The sequence below is a fragment of the Parus major genome, chromosome 18 (genome assembly GCF_001522545.3).
Source record: "Parus major isolate Abel chromosome 18, Parus_major1.1, whole genome shotgun sequence".
Taxonomy (NCBI): Eukaryota; Metazoa; Chordata; class Aves; order Passeriformes; family Paridae; genus Parus; species Parus major.
The window spans coordinates 8,417,791-8,438,839 of record NC_031786.1 but is presented as its reverse complement, the minus strand read 5'-3'; the positions used below and the strand labels follow the sequence as shown (position 1 = coordinate 8,438,839).

The 21,049-nt window shown below is 43.0% G+C and overlaps 1 protein-coding gene and 2 non-coding genes across 5 annotated transcripts; 2 read left to right on the top strand and 1 right to left on the bottom strand.

Annotated features, from left to right (window-relative positions):
- The first annotated feature begins 168 nt into the window (after positions 1 to 168).
- On the top strand, positions 169 to 240 carry TRNAQ-CUG. Its single transcript has one exon. It is a non-coding gene; the product is annotated as a tRNA-Gln (tRNA).
- Positions 241 to 1,075: 835 nt separating this feature from the next.
- TRNAQ-UUG lies at positions 1,076 to 1,147 on the top strand. The gene has a single exon. It is a non-coding gene; the product is annotated as a tRNA-Gln (tRNA).
- A 1,076-nt stretch (positions 1,148 to 2,223) lies between these two features.
- Positions 2,224 to 20,860, bottom strand: NARF (nuclear prelamin A recognition factor). Of its 3 annotated transcripts, XR_004499786.1 has the most exons (12): positions 20,686 to 20,774; positions 20,085 to 20,165; positions 19,075 to 19,218; positions 17,286 to 17,418; positions 15,596 to 15,730; positions 11,221 to 11,339; positions 10,212 to 10,341; positions 9,492 to 9,564; positions 7,018 to 7,155; positions 6,247 to 6,404; positions 4,933 to 5,689; positions 2,224 to 2,688 (listed from the first exon to the last, which is right to left on the bottom strand). XR_004499786.1 is itself a non-coding variant. In XM_015645746.3 (11 exons), the coding sequence occupies exons 1-11, from the start codon at positions 20,710 to 20,712 to the stop codon at positions 5,448 to 5,450; spliced, it is 1,380 nt and encodes a 459-aa protein (XP_015501232.1). In that variant the 5' UTR covers positions 20,713 to 20,860; the 3' UTR covers positions 2,224 to 5,447. The 3 variants fall into 3 exon arrangements, 2 of the variants coding, with proteins under 2 accessions (XP_015501232.1, XP_015501233.1); XM_015645746.3 differs by having other exon boundaries at positions 2,224 to 5,689; positions 20,686 to 20,860; XM_015645747.1 differs by lacking the exon at positions 7,018 to 7,155 and having other exon boundaries at positions 2,224 to 5,689.
- Between the last annotated feature and the right edge of the window lie 189 nt (positions 20,861 to 21,049).

Sequence of the window (21,049 nt, the reverse complement as noted above, 5' to 3'; positions counted from 1 at the left end):
CTGTAGAACGTGAGAAATAAACAGTGGAATTCTTACACGGAATGAGTACGTGCGGAATACATGGAAGAAGAACGAGGCAGGAATTTTGTTGACAGAACCATAAAAATCGTGGAATATTTTTTCCCTGCATTTGGCTCAGTAGGCGCGGCTCGGGGGGTCGCATTGTGTGGTTCCATGGTGTAATGGTTAGCACTCTGGACTCTGAATCCAGCGATCCGAGTTCAAATCTCGGTGGAACCTGAACGTTTTTTGCCGCAACCACATTTCTTTACTGTTCAGAACCATGGAGAATGGCTTAAAGGCGTTTTGCATGGGCTGTTAGAGTGCCCTAAACATCCCACGCCTCGTTAAAAACGTGTCTAAAGCAGGAAAGTAACCAGAGAGCTTTCCTGGTTCACCCCCCATCTATTATTTGTTGCATTCAGGTTAGTACTTTCTGACAAATTATCTGAAGAATCTCATGTCTCAATCAGACATGTCACAGCATTATTGCTTCCCTTTCTTTCTGTGCTTTGAATCGCCTGTGTGGAAATACAGTTCTAAATTCTGCATCAGCAAAGCTGGCGGCAGCTGCTGAGCTCTGCAGGGATGAGGTTTTGGGGTGTCTCTCACAGCAGATGTTCAGGTTTTGTTTTCTGCCCTCAATATACCAGGGGTGACTTTATTGTGACCTTGTGGCCAAACGGGGAGCTGGAGAGGGACTTTGGACAAAGGACTGGGGTGGCAGGACAAGGGGGAATGGCTTCACTCTGCCGGAGGGAGGATTAGTGGGATATTGGGAAGGAATTCTTCCCTTTGAGGGTGGCGCGGTCCTGGCACGGGGTGCTCGGAGAAACTCGATGCTCCATCACTGACAACATTCAAGGTCAGGCTGGGATAGTGGAAGGTGTCCCTGCAACCCAAACCATTCCACGGTTCTCTGGAGACACCGAATACCGCAGAAGCTCGGGACAAACACGGATATTTGGGTTAAATTGTCACTCCGGGCGCAAGGGCAGGGCGGGCAGCGAGGTCCCCCCGGCATTGATTGCTGTGGATTAATTGTGGGGGCTGGCGGAGGCCAGAGGCACCGCCCGGTTCTATGGTGTAATGGTCAGCACTCTGGACTTTGAATCCAGCGATCCGAGTTCAAATCTCGGTAGAACCTGCCTCAGGTTTGTGTTTTTGTGCCCCCCAGCTCAGGGCAGACCGGACCGCGATGAGGATCCAGCTCGGCAACGCAGGCTGTCCCCGACCTTCGTGTGCCACGCTCCTCCCAATTCTCTTCAGTGCAATCAATTTGACCAAAGACCTTATACAATTCTTACTGCTTTTTAATTAGGGGTAATTCCTTGTAATTTCGTTGTGCTTCATTGTATTTTACCACTGTTTTACATTAAGTACTTGGGGGGGGGGAGGAAAAAAGGCATTTACACCGTGGAACTTTAAAATTTGGACATTATTTTTCAGATGCATCCAACTGCTCACTTGGAAAATAAAGGCAGAAATGCAATGTTTTTGGATAAACTCTGCACAATTTAAATGGATATTCTCTGCTTTGTTGACACAAACCTCCAGTAGTTATTTTTCATTTCCAGAGCAGCTAAGGACATCTTAATACCTTGGCTCCCCGTCCTCCAAACCTGTCCTACGAGTCACTTGTTTACACAGCAACAGGAACAAGCCTGCTCTGTTTAACAGCTCCTCCTCCTCTGGCCAGGTAACCCTGCCTTGCTGGCCCTTGAACAAAAACACAGAATTCCTTCAACTCAAGTTATGATTTAGTAGAAATCCAGGTCCCAGCTGCTCAGGAGAACATATGGAAATGTTTGCTGAATTCATTAAATTTTCACACAGCCTAGTGGTGAAAGAAATTCCTTGTCTATGTCAGGGCTGATTTTCATCCTTCCCTCAACTGTTGGATCAGGTCACACACACACAAAGACCTTTTCCAGTGTTTTAAGTTACTCCATGCAGTAACTTTAGCACAAGCAGCCACTCTCACAGGCTGCCTTCAGGCACCAACATCCTTCTCCCAGGCACAACAGCTTTACAGCCACAGGGGCTTGTCTGCCTTGCAAGGAATCAATATATTGACAATTCTAGAGAGCAAATTACCATTTCCAATCAGCAGAGTTTCAGTTGCAGCTGAAAAGTCCAACAGATGTGCCCCAGACAAACCCCCTGGGTAAAACCAGGTCTACTCAAAGAAACTTCTACATGGAATGAGACAGAACCAGCACAGAATTGAGCACTGAGATTTATTCACAATTCATGGTCATGCTGCACTTGAAAACAAAGCACCAAAATTTGGGTAACTGAACATCATCCAGGTATAATCCAGCTGAGAGTGCTGCATTTGGGTATCTGCATTACTCTGGGGGACAGCACAGCCAGGGCTGCTCGGGTCCTTGGCCACAGGGGACACACAGGTGCTGTGGCTGAGGGAATCCTCCTGCACCAGGCAAAGGGACTTCAAAACGTGCTGGAACAATCTCAGAGCAAAGAACCATAACCCCAAGAATCCAGCATCTCATGCTCAAGTCAAGAACATCCCAAGACAATTTTATTAATTCATTTCCTATGTCCAATTCCTTTCCCACAATCCCTCCAGTTTACAATTTTCTAAAAATCCTCTTGTCTCAGCACAACATTCAAGGCAGAGGTAAAGCACTATGGCTGTGGCCACGTCAGGAGCTTTTCCTGTTGCTGAAAAGACAGTAGCAGTAGAAATAATTAGGGAATCAGGGAATTAAGTGGTACTGTAATTTCAGAAGTGTGGCTACAAACTACACGTATTGTCGATGTTAATGGACTTTCCAACTGCAGATTTAAAAGTCAGAATCAAACCTTAGGCAATTATTTCACTATATATGAAGCTGCAACAACGTTTTCTGATATAAGTTAAAATTTCAGTGAAAGAAGGGGGAAAGATTTATGGGATGGATCTTTCCTTTTAAACTGGCACTTTAAAGAAAAGGCCTTTAAAAAATGAAAATATTTTACACCAAATAAAGTATTATAAAACAAAAGCTGACCAAAAAAGAAATAAAAAAGACAAGTCTCAGTTAGTTAGGTCACTGATGATAACACATTCTGTGTGGCCACTACAAGCTCAGTTAAGATGCCTTCCTTGTCTTTAGAAAAGATAAATCATCAACAGCTCTGCACTGTGACTACCTCAATAGGTTAAAACCCTTGAGCAGAGGGAAGGAATGGTGGATCCAGCTGAAACAGGTTATTTTAGACACTGAGCCACTGGTTTCCCTTGCTCTGGGAGCAGAGCAGATTTGTTTCAGCCACTGCCCAGCCCAGTCCTGAGCTCCCCCAGCAGCACAGGGAGAGCAGCAGGCACGCACTGGCCAAAGTGCCATCCAGCCCTGGGGAGGATCCATCACGTTGTACAAACAGTCCAGGGCTCTGCTTTCAGAACAGCAAGGCAGCTCTTGTGTAGCTTACTGAAGATTTCTTGTTTTTGTACCATTTTACCCAGTACACACACATAAAAAAATAAGCACACTGTACAAAGAGCAGCAGCGATATAATTTAAACATGCATCCAGCTACAAACCATATATACAGAGAAACAGGCCTATACAAACTGAACAGGACCACTTTATTACATTATTCTGGTGGAGTTTTTGGAGGAAATCACGGCAGATAAAGAAAATCAGACCGAAGGAGGTGTATGTTGCTCCTGAAAGTAATCTGTTCTGAAATGTCACACAACACCCCCACCTTTCTGTAGCAGACATTTTTACAGTTCCAGCTACACACAGCTCTTCCCACAACTCCTGGACTCCCTTTCCCATACAGAGGTAGATTTCTGTCGATGTTCTGATATTGCACCACGTTATGTATCATTCTTACCACAAGGAACAACTTGCAAAGGCTAATTTCTATAATTCATGGGCATAATCTCATTGTGGGCATTCAAGTAGTGCACTAATCAACTTTTTGAAAGGAAACTTCCCTCCACATGCAATAGTTTGTTATTTAGGTGGAGGTCCAATGGAAAGCTGCAATTTTTAACAGCTTCACATTAAGAGGGCTATTTCTTGTCAGCAGGGTGACACTTCACTGTCTCTCTCCTTATCAGCCTCCCTGGTCTAGCCAATGCCAGGTCTTGCCCTGCCTTCCCTGATGCTTCATCCCATTCCACTGTGTCCAGGTTAAATGTGTATTTTAAACACTTTTGCAGGATTTCTTACACAAGCAGTTGTGATATTGGAGAAGTTTGCAAGAAGATTCATTCAAACTGCATGAAATAGTTAAAAAAGCTCATCCACACTTTCAGGCTGCATAAGGAAAGCTAGAACTTTGCTAGATTCAAACAGCCATTAATTGTGAACAGATCTGATGCTACCAAGAAAATCTGAATTAGTCTGGCAGGAGTCTTAATTTCTTTTGTCCATCACATTCTTCATTAACTCTCTGACAACTGGGGAAGTTGCAGACAAGCTGCACGGCAGTACCACTTCACAATGTCTGTTAATGAACCTCTATAGGATATTTATAAAAATAAGTGCATCAAAATTCATGATGCCAATGTATTGTAACTCTGATGAGCTCACAAGCATTGCTCAGTATTTTTTCTCAGAGGCACCCCAGGAAGTTATTTTTTGCACAAGTCTTTCAACATGGAGACAAATGAAAGAACAATCTGGGCATGTTCCACTCTCAGAGAGAAGCCAAAGCATGCAGCACCACTCCTTCTGGCTGCAAGCTTAGCAGAAAACTTACAAGGAAACAAAGTTCTCTTCTTGTACCAACCAACCTCTTTGGAACTATTTCAAATGAACCATTTAGCATTACACTCCCAGATTCAGTTTCTGTGAAGCATTCTGTGACACTACATCAGTAAGAAATGGTGGCTAGTTTGGAACTGAGTATTTTTTGCTGAATTATGGATACAGGGCTTATAGAAATTCATTACATCTTTCCATATACTCACTTGTCCTTTAAAAGGTTATTTTCCTTAACAAGGTAAGTAAATCCCAATTTACTTCACACCAACTGTGTCAATACTGAAATTCCTGTTGACTGTTCTCCTGTGATGATAGGGACTGCAGACCTAGAAGTAAAATCATCTCAGCCTCTTGGAGGAGCCTGTTTAATGCAGTGATTCCTTCACTTCAGGGAGTAACTTGATCAGGAATTGCACTCCCTGTCCCTGGTAGAAAGGGCTTATGTACCTTGCAAGATCAGGCTTTAGAATGAAGAAATCCATTCTATGCAGGAAATGACAAAGATTAAGAGTTAAATGACAGTGGCAGGAACCAGGGCTTTTGGAGACTTCTCTGGTTTTGCAAAGCAATGGTTTTTCCCAAGAACTTTTGCAAAGCAGTGGTTCTTCCCAAGAACAGTCCCGAGCTGGGCAGAGCCTCCCTCGCGGGTGCCCAGCGGCCGCGATTGCAGAGGGTTCCGGCACTGCCCTGCAGCCTCAGCACAGCTCTGCACCTGCACCCGTTACCATTTGATATCCAAACTGCTCGTGCTTTGATTTACTGCACTGTACGTGGTGTGCAGAGTGTCCTGGACCTTCTTGGAGTCCATGCCCTCCAGCCAGTCCTGGTACATCCTCTGGACGTGCAGGTTGGTTTCTGGCAGCCTGACGGGAATCGCGGTGTACACCTCTTCCATCTGGGCCAGCAGGGCTCTGTCTGGTTTGCCATCCTCTGTCTGGGCCTGGCCCTTTCCATTGAGGCACCCTTAGGGAAAAAAGAAATGAAAAACATAGAAGGTGATGGAGATTTGATGTGAAAAGAAAGTCTCTGTTAACTCAGAATTTTTTTTTCACACTTCTCTAAAGGACTTTTTTTTTTAACTTGCCCCCACACTGTTACAATTTGTATTTACCTAAAGTGACTCCGGTATCAACTTCATCTTAATGGAAATGAGGTTTCCATATCAACAATCTTTCTCTGCATTCTCCATGGTTTTATGATCCTAATTATGTTCCTTGTCTTTTCTTGCCCTTGACAGCCACCATTTCAGAGCATCCTCTGAGGTTTGGCAGTGCAGGCACTTATTTATAGGTCAGAAGAGAACAAGTAATACTGTGACTAATTATAGAAAACTCAATCATTTTTTGAACCAACCCTGCAACTGTAATTGGTGTTTTAGACACTCCAATAAATAGTGAGATTTTAGATTATTAAGAAGAGAATTAAGAGGGAATGAAATTAAGTGCCTGCCTGTAAGGCAGCTTTCCTCTGAGATTCAAGATACATGTGCAGAACAATTGCAGATCCACAATTATTCTTACCTCCAGGACAGGCAAGGACTTCCACAAAATGGTAGAAAAACTTTCCTTTTTTCAACTTCAGGACCATGTTTTGGATATTTCTAAAGCCATAAGCTGCTGCAAAACGCAGCACTGTCTCCCCATCCTTTTCTAGGGTAACTTCTTGAAAGTCCTTGTTCCTGTCAAGACACACAGAGAACATTTTAACCCCCTGCATTCCCAGAGGAACAATCCAACTGTGCCAGTTCGTGTTCAGATGCTCCAAAGGGAACAGAACAAGTGTAACAGCGAGATCAAGGTGAACTCTTCCACCTTCTAAACTGAGTTGGGTTTAGAAGTTGGGGTGGAATCTTCATAATAGAATTCAACTTCATTTTCAAGTGCAGGTAAGTTTTTAATACAGTGAGTACCAGCAGGAACTGCTTTACAGTGAGAGACTTGCAGGTTTATAGCCTGTAACTGCCTATCAGCCGAAGACCAGGCTAGCAGTTTCTTTCACTGCAGCACCAACCAAAGCAGGGGAATTCCTGGGCTTCAGGAACCAGTTCCTTGCCAAGAGGGTGGCCAAACCCTGGCACAGGCCTGCCAAGGGAGGTGGCCAATGCCCCAAGGCTCTCAGTGTCTAAGGGGCATTTGGATAAAGTCCTCAGTAACATGCTTTGACTTCTGGTCAGCCCAAAATGCTCAGGCAGTTGGACTAAATGACTGCTGTGGGTCCCTTCCAAGTGGAAATACCCTCTTCTGTTCTAGCTCACCCATTCTACATAACAAGGATACAAAACTCTAACTTACTTTAATGCTTTGTAGGTTATCTCCTTGACATCCATGCCAAAAAGCTCCTTTGCAGCATGTTTAAAAATGTGCTCCAGGTAACCATCAGATCTCTTCCCATCATGCCTTACTACATCTCCCTCCTTTAGGTCATCAAACCTTAGGAAACAACAAAATGGAAGATCAACTCCAAAAATTTCATTCTTTCACTTCAATAAAGAAGTTTGTTTCTCCCCTTCTCTGTCTCTCCCACTAAGAAGTGTTTTGTAGCACTGAAAATACATTACATTTTTATTTATTACAGCTTAAAAAATGTAAATTACTCAGGACAGCAGTGAGATGTGAAAAAAATTAATTAAAAAAATTATACACGGCTTTCCATTTTGAGAAATATCAAGCAACAGTAGTTTATAAGTATGCACCTTCATCACAACCTGAAGATTTTAAGTAATTTACTACTTAAGAGCCATTTTAGAGAAAAACTATTTAAATAAAATTATTCAAATAAATGATCATTTTTTGCCTGTGAGAATATAAAACTACTTCTGAAGTTATGAGTCCTTGCTGACAATTCTCCCTGCTTTAGGAATTGTCACAGTCTGTAAGACTGTGCCAATAAAATCACACCAAATCACTACAGCTGCAACCAGGTTACAACGGTGTACACTGAAAATGAGAGCTATGCTGTGGTTCAGGAGAGAAAATGGGAGATCAGATCCCAAGGGCATCTCCTGGAAGTTCACCACCCCTCTGTTAAAAGCAGCTCTGAAGAGCCCACATTCATAAAACTGTTTTAATACCCAGCACTTTATGACAAATTGCTGCTGTGCTGGGACTTGTTTTAAGAGGATGACTTCAAGTTCAAATTTCTCTGCAAGATCTACTTTAAGACCCCAGAAGAGCAAAAATTTATGTCATTACATCTCACAGTTGAACCAGTATTATCAGATCAGTCCTTTTAAAAATTATTTTCCGATATAAATTGAGGGCACTTGGCTTGTTCAGCCTGGAGGAGACTGAGGTCAGACCTCACCAGGATCTGCAGCTCCCCCTGAGGGGCAGCTCTGATCTCTGTGACAGTGACAGAAGCCACAGAACGGCTGGAGCTGGGCCAGGGGAGCTTTGGGTTGGATCTCAGGGAAAGGTTCTTCCCCCAGAGGTGCTGGCACTGCCCAGGCTCCCCAGGGAATGGGCACAGCCTGAGGCTGCCAGAGCTCCAGGAGCCTTTGGGCACCCCTGCCAGGGATTTTGGGGTGTCTGGGCAGCGACTGGAGCTGGGCTGGGTGATCCTCATGGGCTCCTTCCAGCTCAGGATAGTCTGTGATTCCATAAATTGAGTTAACAAACCAGGTACACTCTGAATAACAGCTTGTCCTTTCACTGGACAGGCTGATGGAGAATTAAAAGACTCTCTAAGTGATTCTGCCATAGAATTACATGACTGTCTCTGTGATTATTCCTGCAAGAACTTTATTCATTCTCATTCTGTGTGACAATCTCGGGTAGAAGCAATCATAGGAACTGCACTACAAACACAGCTCTGAACATGTTCCCACTGACCCACTCAAATTTATCCCCTCTACATCCAAGCAGGATACCAGCTGGAACTGAAAAGGATTTTTCAGCACTTCCAGAGCTTTCTGTTTTGTGCAAGACAGCACATTTATTGCTTCACTAGCAGCCCTCTGGAAAGATACCAAGGAACATCTGTCACAGCTGAACAAAGATCAGGGAGAGCAGCCTCTGTAACTGCAGAATTAAACACCACACACACTGCTCCCTGAGCCAAGCATAAGGGATGGAAACAAAACCTCTCCAATGCTTTGTGTCCTCATCTAAAGCACAGCTCAGTTTGAGCTCATCTTGAAAAACTGACTGCTGTCCTCAGTATAAAAACCAATTAATTACCATTTCCTGAAAGGGTGTTGCTTCTAGCCTTCTACATGAACATACTGGGGAAGGGAAATTTACAGTGAGGATGCTGCTGTGAAGGAGAGGGGAGCCCAGAGCAGATGGTCAGGCCCAGGACTGTGTCCCAGCAGCTTTGTGGGAGGCAGCTGGACAGGGAAAATCAGACTGCTGGGCTCTGCACAAGGAGCACAGGACAGCTCACAACAGGGTCACCACCCCCAGACAGCCACACTTCAAGGCTTGAACTTCATGCAGTCTAATCTATTTTTACTGCATTAAAATATAAATCAGGAGCTACACACATCTTCAAGTCATAAATTTCAAAGGGTCACTACCTTAAATTATCTGCTTTGTATTTAGACCGTACATGCAGGTTTATATTTTCTGTTTCATATCACTTCTATATTTAGCAGTGAATATCTAAGAGAATATTTTTCTGGGTTAGGCCACTATAAAGGGTGAAGCTCAGGCTTTGATGCACATTTTTTTCTCTAAAAAGAAAAAACATTCTTCTAAGCAGTTTTACATTTATGTTGAATATTTGTCATCAAAGTAAGGAAGCAATCCACAACAAAACTACTTACAAACTATCTACAGGTACTTCAGCCACATCTTTCATAGACACATTTTTCTGTTCCATTATTTGGACAATTTCACCTGTGAGAAAACACATGACATTTTACTTTGAACACAAAGCACAACACTGTGCCTCTGTTTCAGAGATCAACATCCCAACACCTGCATGTGCTTCGAGTCACATTCTCCAGCTCTTCCTACAGTCACTTCTCTCCAGTAACTGAGAAGCCTGACACTTCCAGCCCCAAAGAAAAGAGGCCTACATCTTGCCCAAATTCTGCTTAAATCCTCAGCCTTTCTGTTAGGCCAAGTTTGGAAATATCCAAACTACACTGCAGGATGTCTGGACACTAAGGCTAAAGACATCATCTTCACCAAAAGGCAACTGGTGCCATGAATTAGGAATAATTCTTAGTAAAATAACGACCATAGACAAGCCAGATAATCATTTTAATTATGGATTTGCATAACTTTAACCTTCTCTAACAGGCTGACAAAATAACTGATTTCTTTTAAGAATAGCAACTTAGAAGGAAAGGATGTGTCACTCTGCCTTCCCTGTGCAGTACTTGTACTACCAGGAGTACAAAAATATGTACTAATCTTTAAAGCAGAAAAAAACCTAATGACTAAACCAGACTTGAAAAAAGCAAACTCTGGCATAAAGGCTAACCCAAAAAAGGTGATTCACTTATTTATTTATAGATGATAAGTTTAAAAAAGTTAACCTGATGTCAGGACACAATCAACTTCTGGTGAATTATACAAGGCAGTGTAGAAATCTTCCCTCAAGGCTTCCAGCTTTTTGTCATAACAAGGTGCCACGACTACATGGAAAATTTTATCAGGAGACAAATTCTGTGGAACACAGAAGGGAGCACATGTGAAATCCGTGGAGAGCAAAAGACAGCTTGAAGGATGGCAGGGACAAAATTAGGGACATTATCCTCATGCAGGCAATACCTGGAACAAGTCCCTAGCCATTAATTTTAAAGAATGCTGCATACAGATAATGATTTGTCAGAAGTCACAAAGCATCAGCAACAAACTGCCAAAGCTGGCCTCCTTGCTGGACCATATTCCCTCAGACCACATTTTCTGCAGCTTTTTGATTGCCTTAGAAAGTGAATACAAGTCAGGAGTTCAAAGTTCTGGTTTCTGCCTGTCACTCACTCACTTTCACCCACAGGAAGCCCATCAGAATTTGTCTGCAAGATGTGAGTGACTAGAACCTGCAGACAGCAGCACTTCCCTACAGAATGTGCCTGTAGCTCCATTTTGGTATGATATGTAGAGAACAGCAATTTTTTCAACACACAAAATTGAGGAGATAAAAAGGTTAGTTCCTAGGATACAATGCTTTCATTGATCTCAGATAACAGGGCAATTTCCACATTATTATCCTCCACTCCTGTTTTGGCTGTGCTGTAGAACTACACAGGCAGCATTTCACAAAAAACCCTTGAACTGCTACGGATTTAACTTTTAACTTTACCCATAAGTATCTAAATCCCTGTTGCACTGGGGGTGCAAGGATTGCTGCCAGCTCACACTGCACTGTATAAAATGAGGTTCTTTGTACATTCTTCTCATGATGGGCACCTGTACAGCAGCAGAGCATCATTTCTTCTTCAAGTAAAGGACAAATATAATACACTAGAAGCTGCATCTCAGTATTAAAGCTCATCTTCTCTATTTAGAAGACTATAATGGTAAAAATAAATCAGAATTACTTACCTGCTGCCTGGCAAAGTAGCCCTTCACAAGGGAGCCCATGATCTGCTGTGGAGACTTTGCAGTGCAAATGTGAGAGGTCACCAGGTTGGTGAGTACCCTTTCAGCATATCGGATCCAGCCTGCAAGCACAAAAACATGTCAGCTACAGAGAAGTGACCCATAAGCACAGCAAGTGGCAGCAGTCACACAACAGATCCTGAAAATGATGACACCTTCACAATAGGAAGGACATTTTTGGGTAGGCTGGAAGCCCCACCTTGGGAACCTCAAGGCTCTGTTAATAATGCTTTAGTCAATAATCAATAATTCACTGTGTCAGTAATTCTAGACCAAGGTCCACTGTGAACTTCATGACCTGTTACCCCCCTCCTCATGCACAGATTTAACAAAGCAGAAAGAACAAGACCCCAGCTAACAAAAATTTGACCTTCTAGACTTCAGCCCTTGGATCACCACATACTACAACAAATGCACTGTTTGGCTGCTTAACTGTAACCTGGTGCTTCCTGAGATTTAATATCCACGCACCCAGCTTGCCTCCCCTAGAACAGAAGAGACTGTTGGATAAATGGATAAAGATGCACATGGATTAAGCCTAGAAAAAAATGGCTTCTTTTACTATTGTTAGAGTAGCCACACCTTCAGAAACACCCTCACACTCCCACACCCACAGGAACCATCTGAAATCTTTCTGCATGCAACATTTGTCCTTAGTTCCTCAGGAATCCCCCTCTCTTTCACCAGACCCCTTCAGCATTCCAGCTTGGGTAAGCTGTAGATACCCAGAGCACCCCCAACATCTAGAGCTGTTGTATTATTCCCCTAGTAAATGCACAAATCAAGGTATTTAGGGTGTGCAATTCTTTCTTGGGCTCTGTAGCTCTTACTGAAAAGCCCAGAATCCTTCACAGCAAGGGTTGGAGCTTTTTTCATCTACATGACACCTACATTGTGCAGGGGAGTTAGGTCCAGCCTTCGAGGCAGGTGTGTTGCTTTTGGTGCTAAGAAATGGTGAAAAGAATTGTGCTTTGTCTTCAAGCAAATTAGTGATTACATAAAAGAGAGAAACTGCTGTGTAGTACATGCTGCCCAGGAAGGGGAAAACCTGGAGGTTAATTTTTAAGCTTGAAATTACCACTTATGTAAAAACACCTGGTACTGTTTAAGTCAGAACAATACCACAAATGCCAACAGCAGCACGAAACTGGGATGCAAAGCAGTGTTCAGATGATTTGTCTCTCTGTAGCAGAGAAATAGTCTTCTCAGTGTAATAACATTTTACTGCTGAAAATGAGAAGGTGCTAAGTATTAGGAAAACCCAAAGCTGTTTAAGTATTCCCAATTCTTGTTAACGTACAGGCTGGTTTCCATAAAAAAAATCACACATCTTCAACAAGCATTCAATTCTGCTGTAGGAAAAGCTGAGGACCATGGATTAACCCATCATGTACTGCATTTCAAGATTCTGAACTGGAAGTTTGCCTAATGTCCACCTTCAACTGGGACTTTAAGTCTAAGACATTACCTACAACAAAGCACTGAATTTATTGGTGCTTGGTAAAAAGCTGTAGTGGCATATTCTGCATGATAGGTACATCCCATTGATTAAATGGCTTTAGTCTCAAGTGCTCTCCAAACAGAACTAAAACTGCTTCAAACAAAACAAAGACAGTTTTAAAAACACTTGTACTCACCATTAATCACCCCAGCACTCCTACTATGAGTGCTCTTATAATTGGAATGTTTTTGATATTGTAGTCATGACCTATAAGGAAATTTCACTAAATCCCAAGAGATTTCTGACAGATACTGTCTCAATCCATTCCTTAAATTGTTTCCATCCTTGCAATGGATGGAACAAGTGTCTCATAGCAGCAGCTCCCAAAGATCATTAGTCTCATTAGTCACTGGTAAATTGTACAGGCAGCCTGGGTGAGTGAGCATTTACCTGCACTCCACACACACACTGCTGCTTCTGCACCTTTATCACAGGGCTGAATTGCAGAGCCACAGCTAGGGAAAACCTCAGAGACTCCATTCTTATATCAGGGTACAGCTGCACTCATCCAGATCCACACCCTTCATAAACTCATTTGCATTCTTGGCAATTTGCTGGCTCGTGTTGGCATCAAAGAGCAGAAGGCACTACAAGACACCATATGAGCTCTTGCAGCTGCAGCTCAGAACATGTTATCTTTGGTGGTTTATTGTGAGAAAAATCATGAAGGTGCATCTATGGATCTGTAGGAAGTGTAAAAGAAACTAAGCAAACTTTTGCTACCGTAAAACCCCATTCCTGGAAAAGGAAATTGGGACTGGGACAAAAGCATTAGAATCCTCAATACTTATGAGCTTCCTGCTGCTGCTGCAAGTCTGCCTCACTGGCTTTTCTGGGAGGACACAGAGGTTGGCAGTGCCTTATAAACACTAGATTTTCCAGAGCAAGTGCTTCCTGTTGCTCACCAGCCTGGTACATTAAGGAAGGGAACCGATTATTTTGAGATATTGCATATACTATTAGTAGTAACAGTACTGTTCTTTCAACAGGAAACAAACCAAAAAATGAGCTCAGTTTCTCCCCAGAGAGTAGCAGGAGTTGAACAATTAAGACAGGGACAAGACAACAGCTTTTCTCAGGTTCTGGGCTATCCAGGCTCTGCTCTTTGCTCATGGTAGATGTTACACCCCAGAAGGCTGCAGAGGGGGATAGGTCTGTGCAAAGTCACACACCAAGATAAAAAAGAGTAAAGCATTTATACTTGAGTTCACATTGACCTTGCATCTACAGAGCTATAGAAAAACCGTTTTGTGATAAACACACCCAGTAAACAACATCTCTGGGACAAATTTATGTAATCTGAGGGTAGAAAGAGGAAGGAGAAAAAGGAACAGAAAATGCACTCAAATAAGGTCAAGAAACACAGTGAACAACCTCTCTTTAAAGATGACTAATCAGGATTTTTGTTTTCTCCAATTGCTGACAAAGAAATATACCATATGTTTTCAAAATGGATTTAAACTGGGTTAGTTTCACAGAAATGGAAAGCACCCATGCTTCTGTTACCACCTCTATCACAATAGAGAACTGACACCAAAACCAGCAATGACACCAGAAACCACCTTGTGCAGACCACACAAGGACAAGAAAAGTGCTCTGTTATCTATTATAAAATATTTCCACTGAGAGCAGCAGATAATCTGAGCTCTGTTTCCAGATGAAGAAAATTTAAATTATCTGACAAATTCTAAAAGAAATCCTCAGATTTCGAATTTTACCTAAAGCACATACAAGACAACAAAACTAAGTAATGGGGGTATTTCAACTGCACAGGTTTTACAAGAAAAAGAGCAATACATTATATGTCTGCTACTGAAGATAAGAGGTTACACTAAGATAACATTAACAGAAAAAACAGAAACATGTTTTTAATATATATATATATGTAGTACTTAAAGCATAACCCAGATACTTCCACTACGAAATACACAGAAATATAAGTATGATTCAAACAGCAGTATTTAAACTTCAAATCAATGACAACAGCAGATTCTGGGGATCACCAACAGCAACTCATCATCACTCTAATGTTTAATAAATGCAAACCACTTGAGTTATTTCAAAGCTAGCAAGAAATACTTTGGTATTTTTATCAGCCTTTTGAGAAGCAACACTATGAACTTTAGGGTGGAGTTGAGGGTGTTAGACAAAGGACTTACTTCTACCTCCTTTTTGATACTTTTTTTTTAGGAATGTGACTTTTTACTTGAATTAAAATGGTGCTATGCTAACAATGGAAAAAGAAAGCAGTGACTGCATGTTCTGCATCTTTTCAGCTGTTACAAGTGCAGGTTCTGCTCATAACAGAACACCTTCTCAGATGCAAGGTTCTCTGAAGTGAGACATTCAGCGAGTCAAGTCTGTGACATTTCATGTGAGAATTACTTTCCAAGTGTCAGACATATCCACCTCACAGTCATCACAAAGAATGTCACTTGCTTCTTCCCCCTAGGCTTAAGTGGCAAGTTCTAAACTTTGCTTAACATAACAAAGGTTGTGGTTTAATTATACTAAAGTTCCTTTAAGATTCTTTTCAATGAGGAAATGCCCTGTTACACTTTGTGGTCTGAACACACAAGCAGCACCCACTAAACTCCTCCATTGCAGTTCTGACTCTCAATTGCAAGCACTGAAATGCACTCAGGATGACCAGACATACTGGGAACAAATACTGTGTGCTTGGTGACCCTGAAACGCAAATCAAAAATGCTCTAAGTTATGTAAGGCTCCCAAAGGAAGTGACCCTTTCCTCAGCTCCTTGGTAGTCCCAGTGAGACCAGTCTAAAGGGCAGGAAGGATGGATAAATCAGTTCTTACCAGGGCAAGCAGAGGCAAACATTGGTAAGGCATGTTCCTCCTGGTTCCTCCGTTGGTACCGCTGCACAAATTCCCTCTGGCTCTCCAGGATACTGAAATCTGCAGCTATAGTGGTGTCAAATACATAATGCACCCCTAGGGAAGCAAGCAGAAAGGAACAGGGGATCACTAGGATGTTTTCCACCCCACAAACCCATTTCAAAGTTCCAGGCCTATGAAAAATCTTGAAGGATCAACATGGGTCCCCTCTTTTTTCCTCTCTGCAAATTTTCACAAACAGGAGAATCACAAATAAAAGCCATACAGTGGAAAAACATCTTTACATCCTGAGTTTAAAAGGACCACCAAGTGGCTAATGCTGCAAGCAGCACTGCAAACACTCTGCATACTTCTGAGCACTTTGCATCCATCACTTTTAGTTCAATTGAACAGGATGTCACGACTCCTGGGTGACATGCAGTGACTCTTGCAAAGCAATATTCTTTTCAAGATGTGCTGAAGTCACAAAAAATTATACCCAGCTAAGAGGCGTATCTGCCAGTGCTCAAGTTTTTTGCAGAGGTACTGGAGCATATCACCAACACAGCAGAGAGCATCTGGCTGCTCATTGAGCAACACACTCCCTCAGCCTACGTAACACTGAGCACATCCCCACAGAAGTGAGTATAGATAATGAATGCATTCTAGGAAAACTGGGGCCCACCAGAACTTTGCAATGCTTTGAGATGAAGAAACTGGGTGCAGAGATGCATCAGAAAAAACATGAAAAATGAATATATATACATACATATATATATAGATACAGATGGGAGGAAACAGTTTATAGAGTTTTTTACTGTCCTTCCTTCAAGTAAATAAAAAAAAAACAACCCAAATTTACAAGGAAAGTGGCTTTTGCTTTTTATTTAAAACTTTGTATATAATGAGCAAAGGAAATACAGCTTTAACATAAAATAGGCAGACACAACAGTTCTTGTAATTTCAAATTACACAAAAAAAACCAGAACTGAGAATCTTCTAGAGATACAATGTGTCAAAAGGACTGAAAGGAACTTAGAATAAGAATTACCTTCTCCCTCAAGTTATAAAATAATGAGAAGCTTGTGACTAAGCCCTCCCTGTTTTCTTGGCAGAAAAGGTTTTGGAACCAGCTGTACAATGTCCTCCTGTTCTGTGACCTTTACTGTGAGCAGGGAATGTCTCCAGCCCATTTCTCACACTGGTGTATGTGGCACTGGTGCCTGGCTGTAACTTCCCAGAGCATGGAGTTCAAACTCTGTACAAGGTTGTGCAACAGCACCTTAGGACTGCATAACAAAATATCATGGAATGGAATCCCACCATTGGTTTTGCTTGGGAAGAACCTTAAAACTCATCCAGTTCCACCCCCTGGCATGGGCAGAGACACCTTCCACTATCCCAGGTTGCTCCAAGCCCAGTCCAACCCAGCCTTGGACACTTCCAGGCATGGGGCAGCCACAGCTTCTCTGGGAACCTGTGCCATGGCCTCACCACTCCCACTCTGTCCTATTGTCTAATCTAACCCTGCCCTGTTTCACTCCATGCCCTTGCCAAAAGCCCTCTCCAGTTCTTGCAGCCCCTTCAGGTACTGGAAGGCTGCTGAGAAAGCAAAAACAACCAAAACAATCCCTCCCTTTCTGCTTCACCACCCTAACAAATGCAAACTTACCAAGACTTTTGAGGAAACCACAGAGTCTCTTGGCTGCTTCATTCACAGAGAGACTGAATTTAGCAGCAAAATAAGGCAATGACTGAGGGCATAGAGACACTGCCAACACTTTGTGTTTTGAGGTATCACATTTCTGGTAAATTAAACAAAGGGAAAAAAAAAAAGATATGTCATTACAACAGGGTAAGGCTCCTTGTTTTCCCTTCCTTTCCCATTCCTGGAGTTATTCCTTAGAGTCTAATGCTTCAGTGGGCCAGATCATTAAAATCCCATGAAACAACCCTCAAGCTGCAGCAGGACAGGATGTTCCTCTGCTCCTGATGGTGTTCATCTCCAACCATCTGCAGATGTTTCTTTTATATAACTCAGGGGAAAACCATCCTTCCTAGGACAATTCTGTGGTTGGTTTCCAAGTGGCATAAGCAAAGTTAAGGGACATTCAGCACCTCTGATGTTCTAGTAGAATTAAATATTCTAGCAAATACGAAAAGAGCTGCATGTTTAGACATTAATAAAAAATGTTTACAGAAGCAGGGGCGTTTGAAGCTATAAATACAACTCAGCAAATTACATATCTGATTTTTTTGTTAAGGTTCCCATGTCTTTATCATTGCAGTTGTTCAGGGAAAGTGGCAAGATGGGACCCTCCATAAATCAGCATTTGTAAGCACTGAGGAATCCTATGAAAATACCCAGTGTATTGTGTGGAACTGTGCAACTCTAATGACTGTGGTCTTTAGCTGAAGATTAATCATGTGTTTTAGCTGGGACATTTTCCACACCAGTGGAACCCTTGGAAGACAAAGCAGGACTGTGCTACAGACAAGTGTCACCCTGCAAAGGTGAGAGCCCAGAGTGTGTACTGATCCACATGCTGGGCAATGACCCTTCAAGGAGAGCTCCTGACTCAGAGCTCATGATTGTCCTTTGCTCACTGTCTGTGTTTGGACCCCTGGAGTTGTGATGAAGGTACTTGACAGCCTTGCTGTTGAAGGATTCAGGCCCTCTGAACAGAACCCATGTGACCCAAAAGATAATTTTCTCCCCCTTCTCTTCTAATTTTCTCATATATGACTACATCATTCTGTATGAAGAGTTAAACTCCTAAGAAAATGTAAGCACTGTAATTAATCCATATTTATGATACACATGTACAGATCAAGAAGAATTTTCAATTTTAGTAGCTTTTGCACAGAAGTCTGTAGCAGACATAAAATAATTAATTTAATATCAGGTTCTAAGGATCTGAGCACTACACATTGCAACTAACTTTCAGAAAAAAACAGAAGTTAGCAGAAAATAACACAGCAATAGAACAGTTAGGAGGTTTGCTAAGAGTATGGACAAAATGTAGTCAGGTTGAATATACATTAAAAAGAATTTTAATTTTAAAAGAATGTCTTTACAGGTTTGTATACTGTGGATACATTAGCACCAAAAACCATCCAGAACAGTCCTAGCAATGAAGGTATGAGTACCTATAAACACTGAACTACAGAATAATTTATTAGTGCAGTAATGAAATCATCACATTGCCAATAAACTTTCCTCCTGCAGGTGCAGTAACTTCCCTCTGGTGCTTAAGTTGAGTGCTGTGACCTCAACTCCAGTACAAAAATATTTTAAGTACTTTAATGTTTGAGCTGCCTGAAGTTTTCACTTCCTCTTTAGAAAAAGCATATCCTGACAAATCTTCACGTTATCTGCCTTGGGAAACCAGGCTGCTTAGTCATTCTGTAACTGCCTCCTCCTCACAGAAAACAGTGGGTTATTGTTTGGGTCACTTTACCTTATTAAGGTTGAGAACACGAAAGAACTCCTTCTGATTCTGTTGGAAAACTCTGGCTCCTTCCTCCAATGTCATGCAACTATCACAAGCTAGGCAGTCGCTAAGGAGTATTTTAGCATTAGCCAATGTATCAAACTCATTTTTCTGGTGGCAAAAAAAAAAGGTAAACAAGTATTTAATAATGATCAAATGATTTTCAAGATCTCTGCAATAAGCTAGATGAAAAGCAAACACAGTATCACTACTGAGTTTAAAGCAGGACAATCCATGACACTTACATAATATCCAAGGTTATTTACAGGTAAACAAAATAATATGTTCCATCCCAATCATAGCTCTGCTCCTCCTATTACTGTGAAACTGCAAAATGTTTAAGTGTAAACAAAGATCTAAATTTAGCCCCTAGTCCATATGCTAGTAACTTAATTTGCACTGTGCTTCAGAACTGACAGTCCCCATCAACTCACCAAGTAACTGAGAAAATTTTCCCTTGAACGCTTAAAGCTCTTTAACCAGATGTCCCTTTAACAGCAAGGTGGCTTAGGCTTTGTACCACGAGGTAAAACAAACAGAACACAGTCCCACTGGAAACATTCTGTGAGATCAAGAGTTTCACACTCCTGGCTACGACACTAACTGCAGCTCATCTGAGAAGAGGGAATATTTTGTACTTGGATATAAAGAGAAAGTAGATATTCTGTCCACTTGTACTATCAAAACTCCTCTTCTTATAAGCTCTCTGTTCTGAAGACTTGATGTAAGAATTCTGGCATTCCAAATTTTTAGAACTTGGAATTTCTGTTTTGTGTTTGCATAGTAAAGGCTTTTCTTTCACCTTTTTACAAGATTTTTGATTCACATATTAAGGGGTGTCTGTAAGAGCTCAAAATTGTTTTCAACTGCTTGATGTTTATTGTTACATTTAGTTGAAAGCTGTCTCCTTATAACCTCCTTTGGGGTGCACAAAACAAAAGAATATAGTCTAACACAGCTTTTAGAAGGAACATTACCTCTTCAGAGCCATCATTTGAACTCAATGCATCAACAGATGTACTTTGCGTATCATCATTTTTCTGTTTTTTACTGCACTCCTGAAACAAAACATGAAATGCGTGGATTATGCAAAGCCCGTTCACCATTCTGTAAGAACACTTTTGCAGAACTGTTCATGTCCTTAACCACTGATAGAGTTATTTACAGTGTTCTGAAACACATGCAAGACCCGGTGTTCAAAGTACAATTGCTACGACAGAAATAATTTCCTAGGAATTTCCCTGCTTCATGGATTCGAGAGTTCTGGGCGGTTTGTTAACCTGAGAGGCTGCCCCGCGCAGGCACCGGAGGAGCCGAGGGCGCTCCGAGTCGCCCGGGCCCAGGCGCGGCCACATCCCGGTGCTACCGCGCTCGGGGCTCCGCCGGGAGGTGTCACGGCCGGGCCACGGCTGAGGACGCGGAGCTCGGTCACCTTGGGGCCGGCGGCCAGCGCCACTTCCCCTGCCGGGGCTCCCGGGCCGCCGGACGAAGCCGTCCCCGCCGGCTGCATCCCCCCAGCCCCAAGACGCTGTCCCCCACAAGCCGAGGGGGCGGGCAGGACCCGGCCGCCGCACTCACCTTTTTGGTGCAGTTCTCGCACTTCATTTGCGGCGCGGCCGGTGCAGCCTGGCCCTGGCGCGGCTGCCGAGCGGTCCTGGCCGCCGGGGCTGCGGGACAGGAGGGAACGGGGCGGGAGGTGAGACCCACACGAGCAGCCTCCAGCCCGGCCCTCGATGCCCTCCCTCCCGTCCACCCGTCCCCGCCGCCCTTTGTTGCCGCGCCCGCCCCATCGGGCGGTCCCGGGGCGGGGGCGGCCCCGCCGCGCTCACGTGTCCCGCAATTCCCTCGCCCGGAATTACCCCGCAAACGCCGCTGGCCCCCGGCGCTGCGGGCGGCACCGAGCGGCCTCGGAAGAGACGCGGGGCGGACAGCGCTGGCCGAG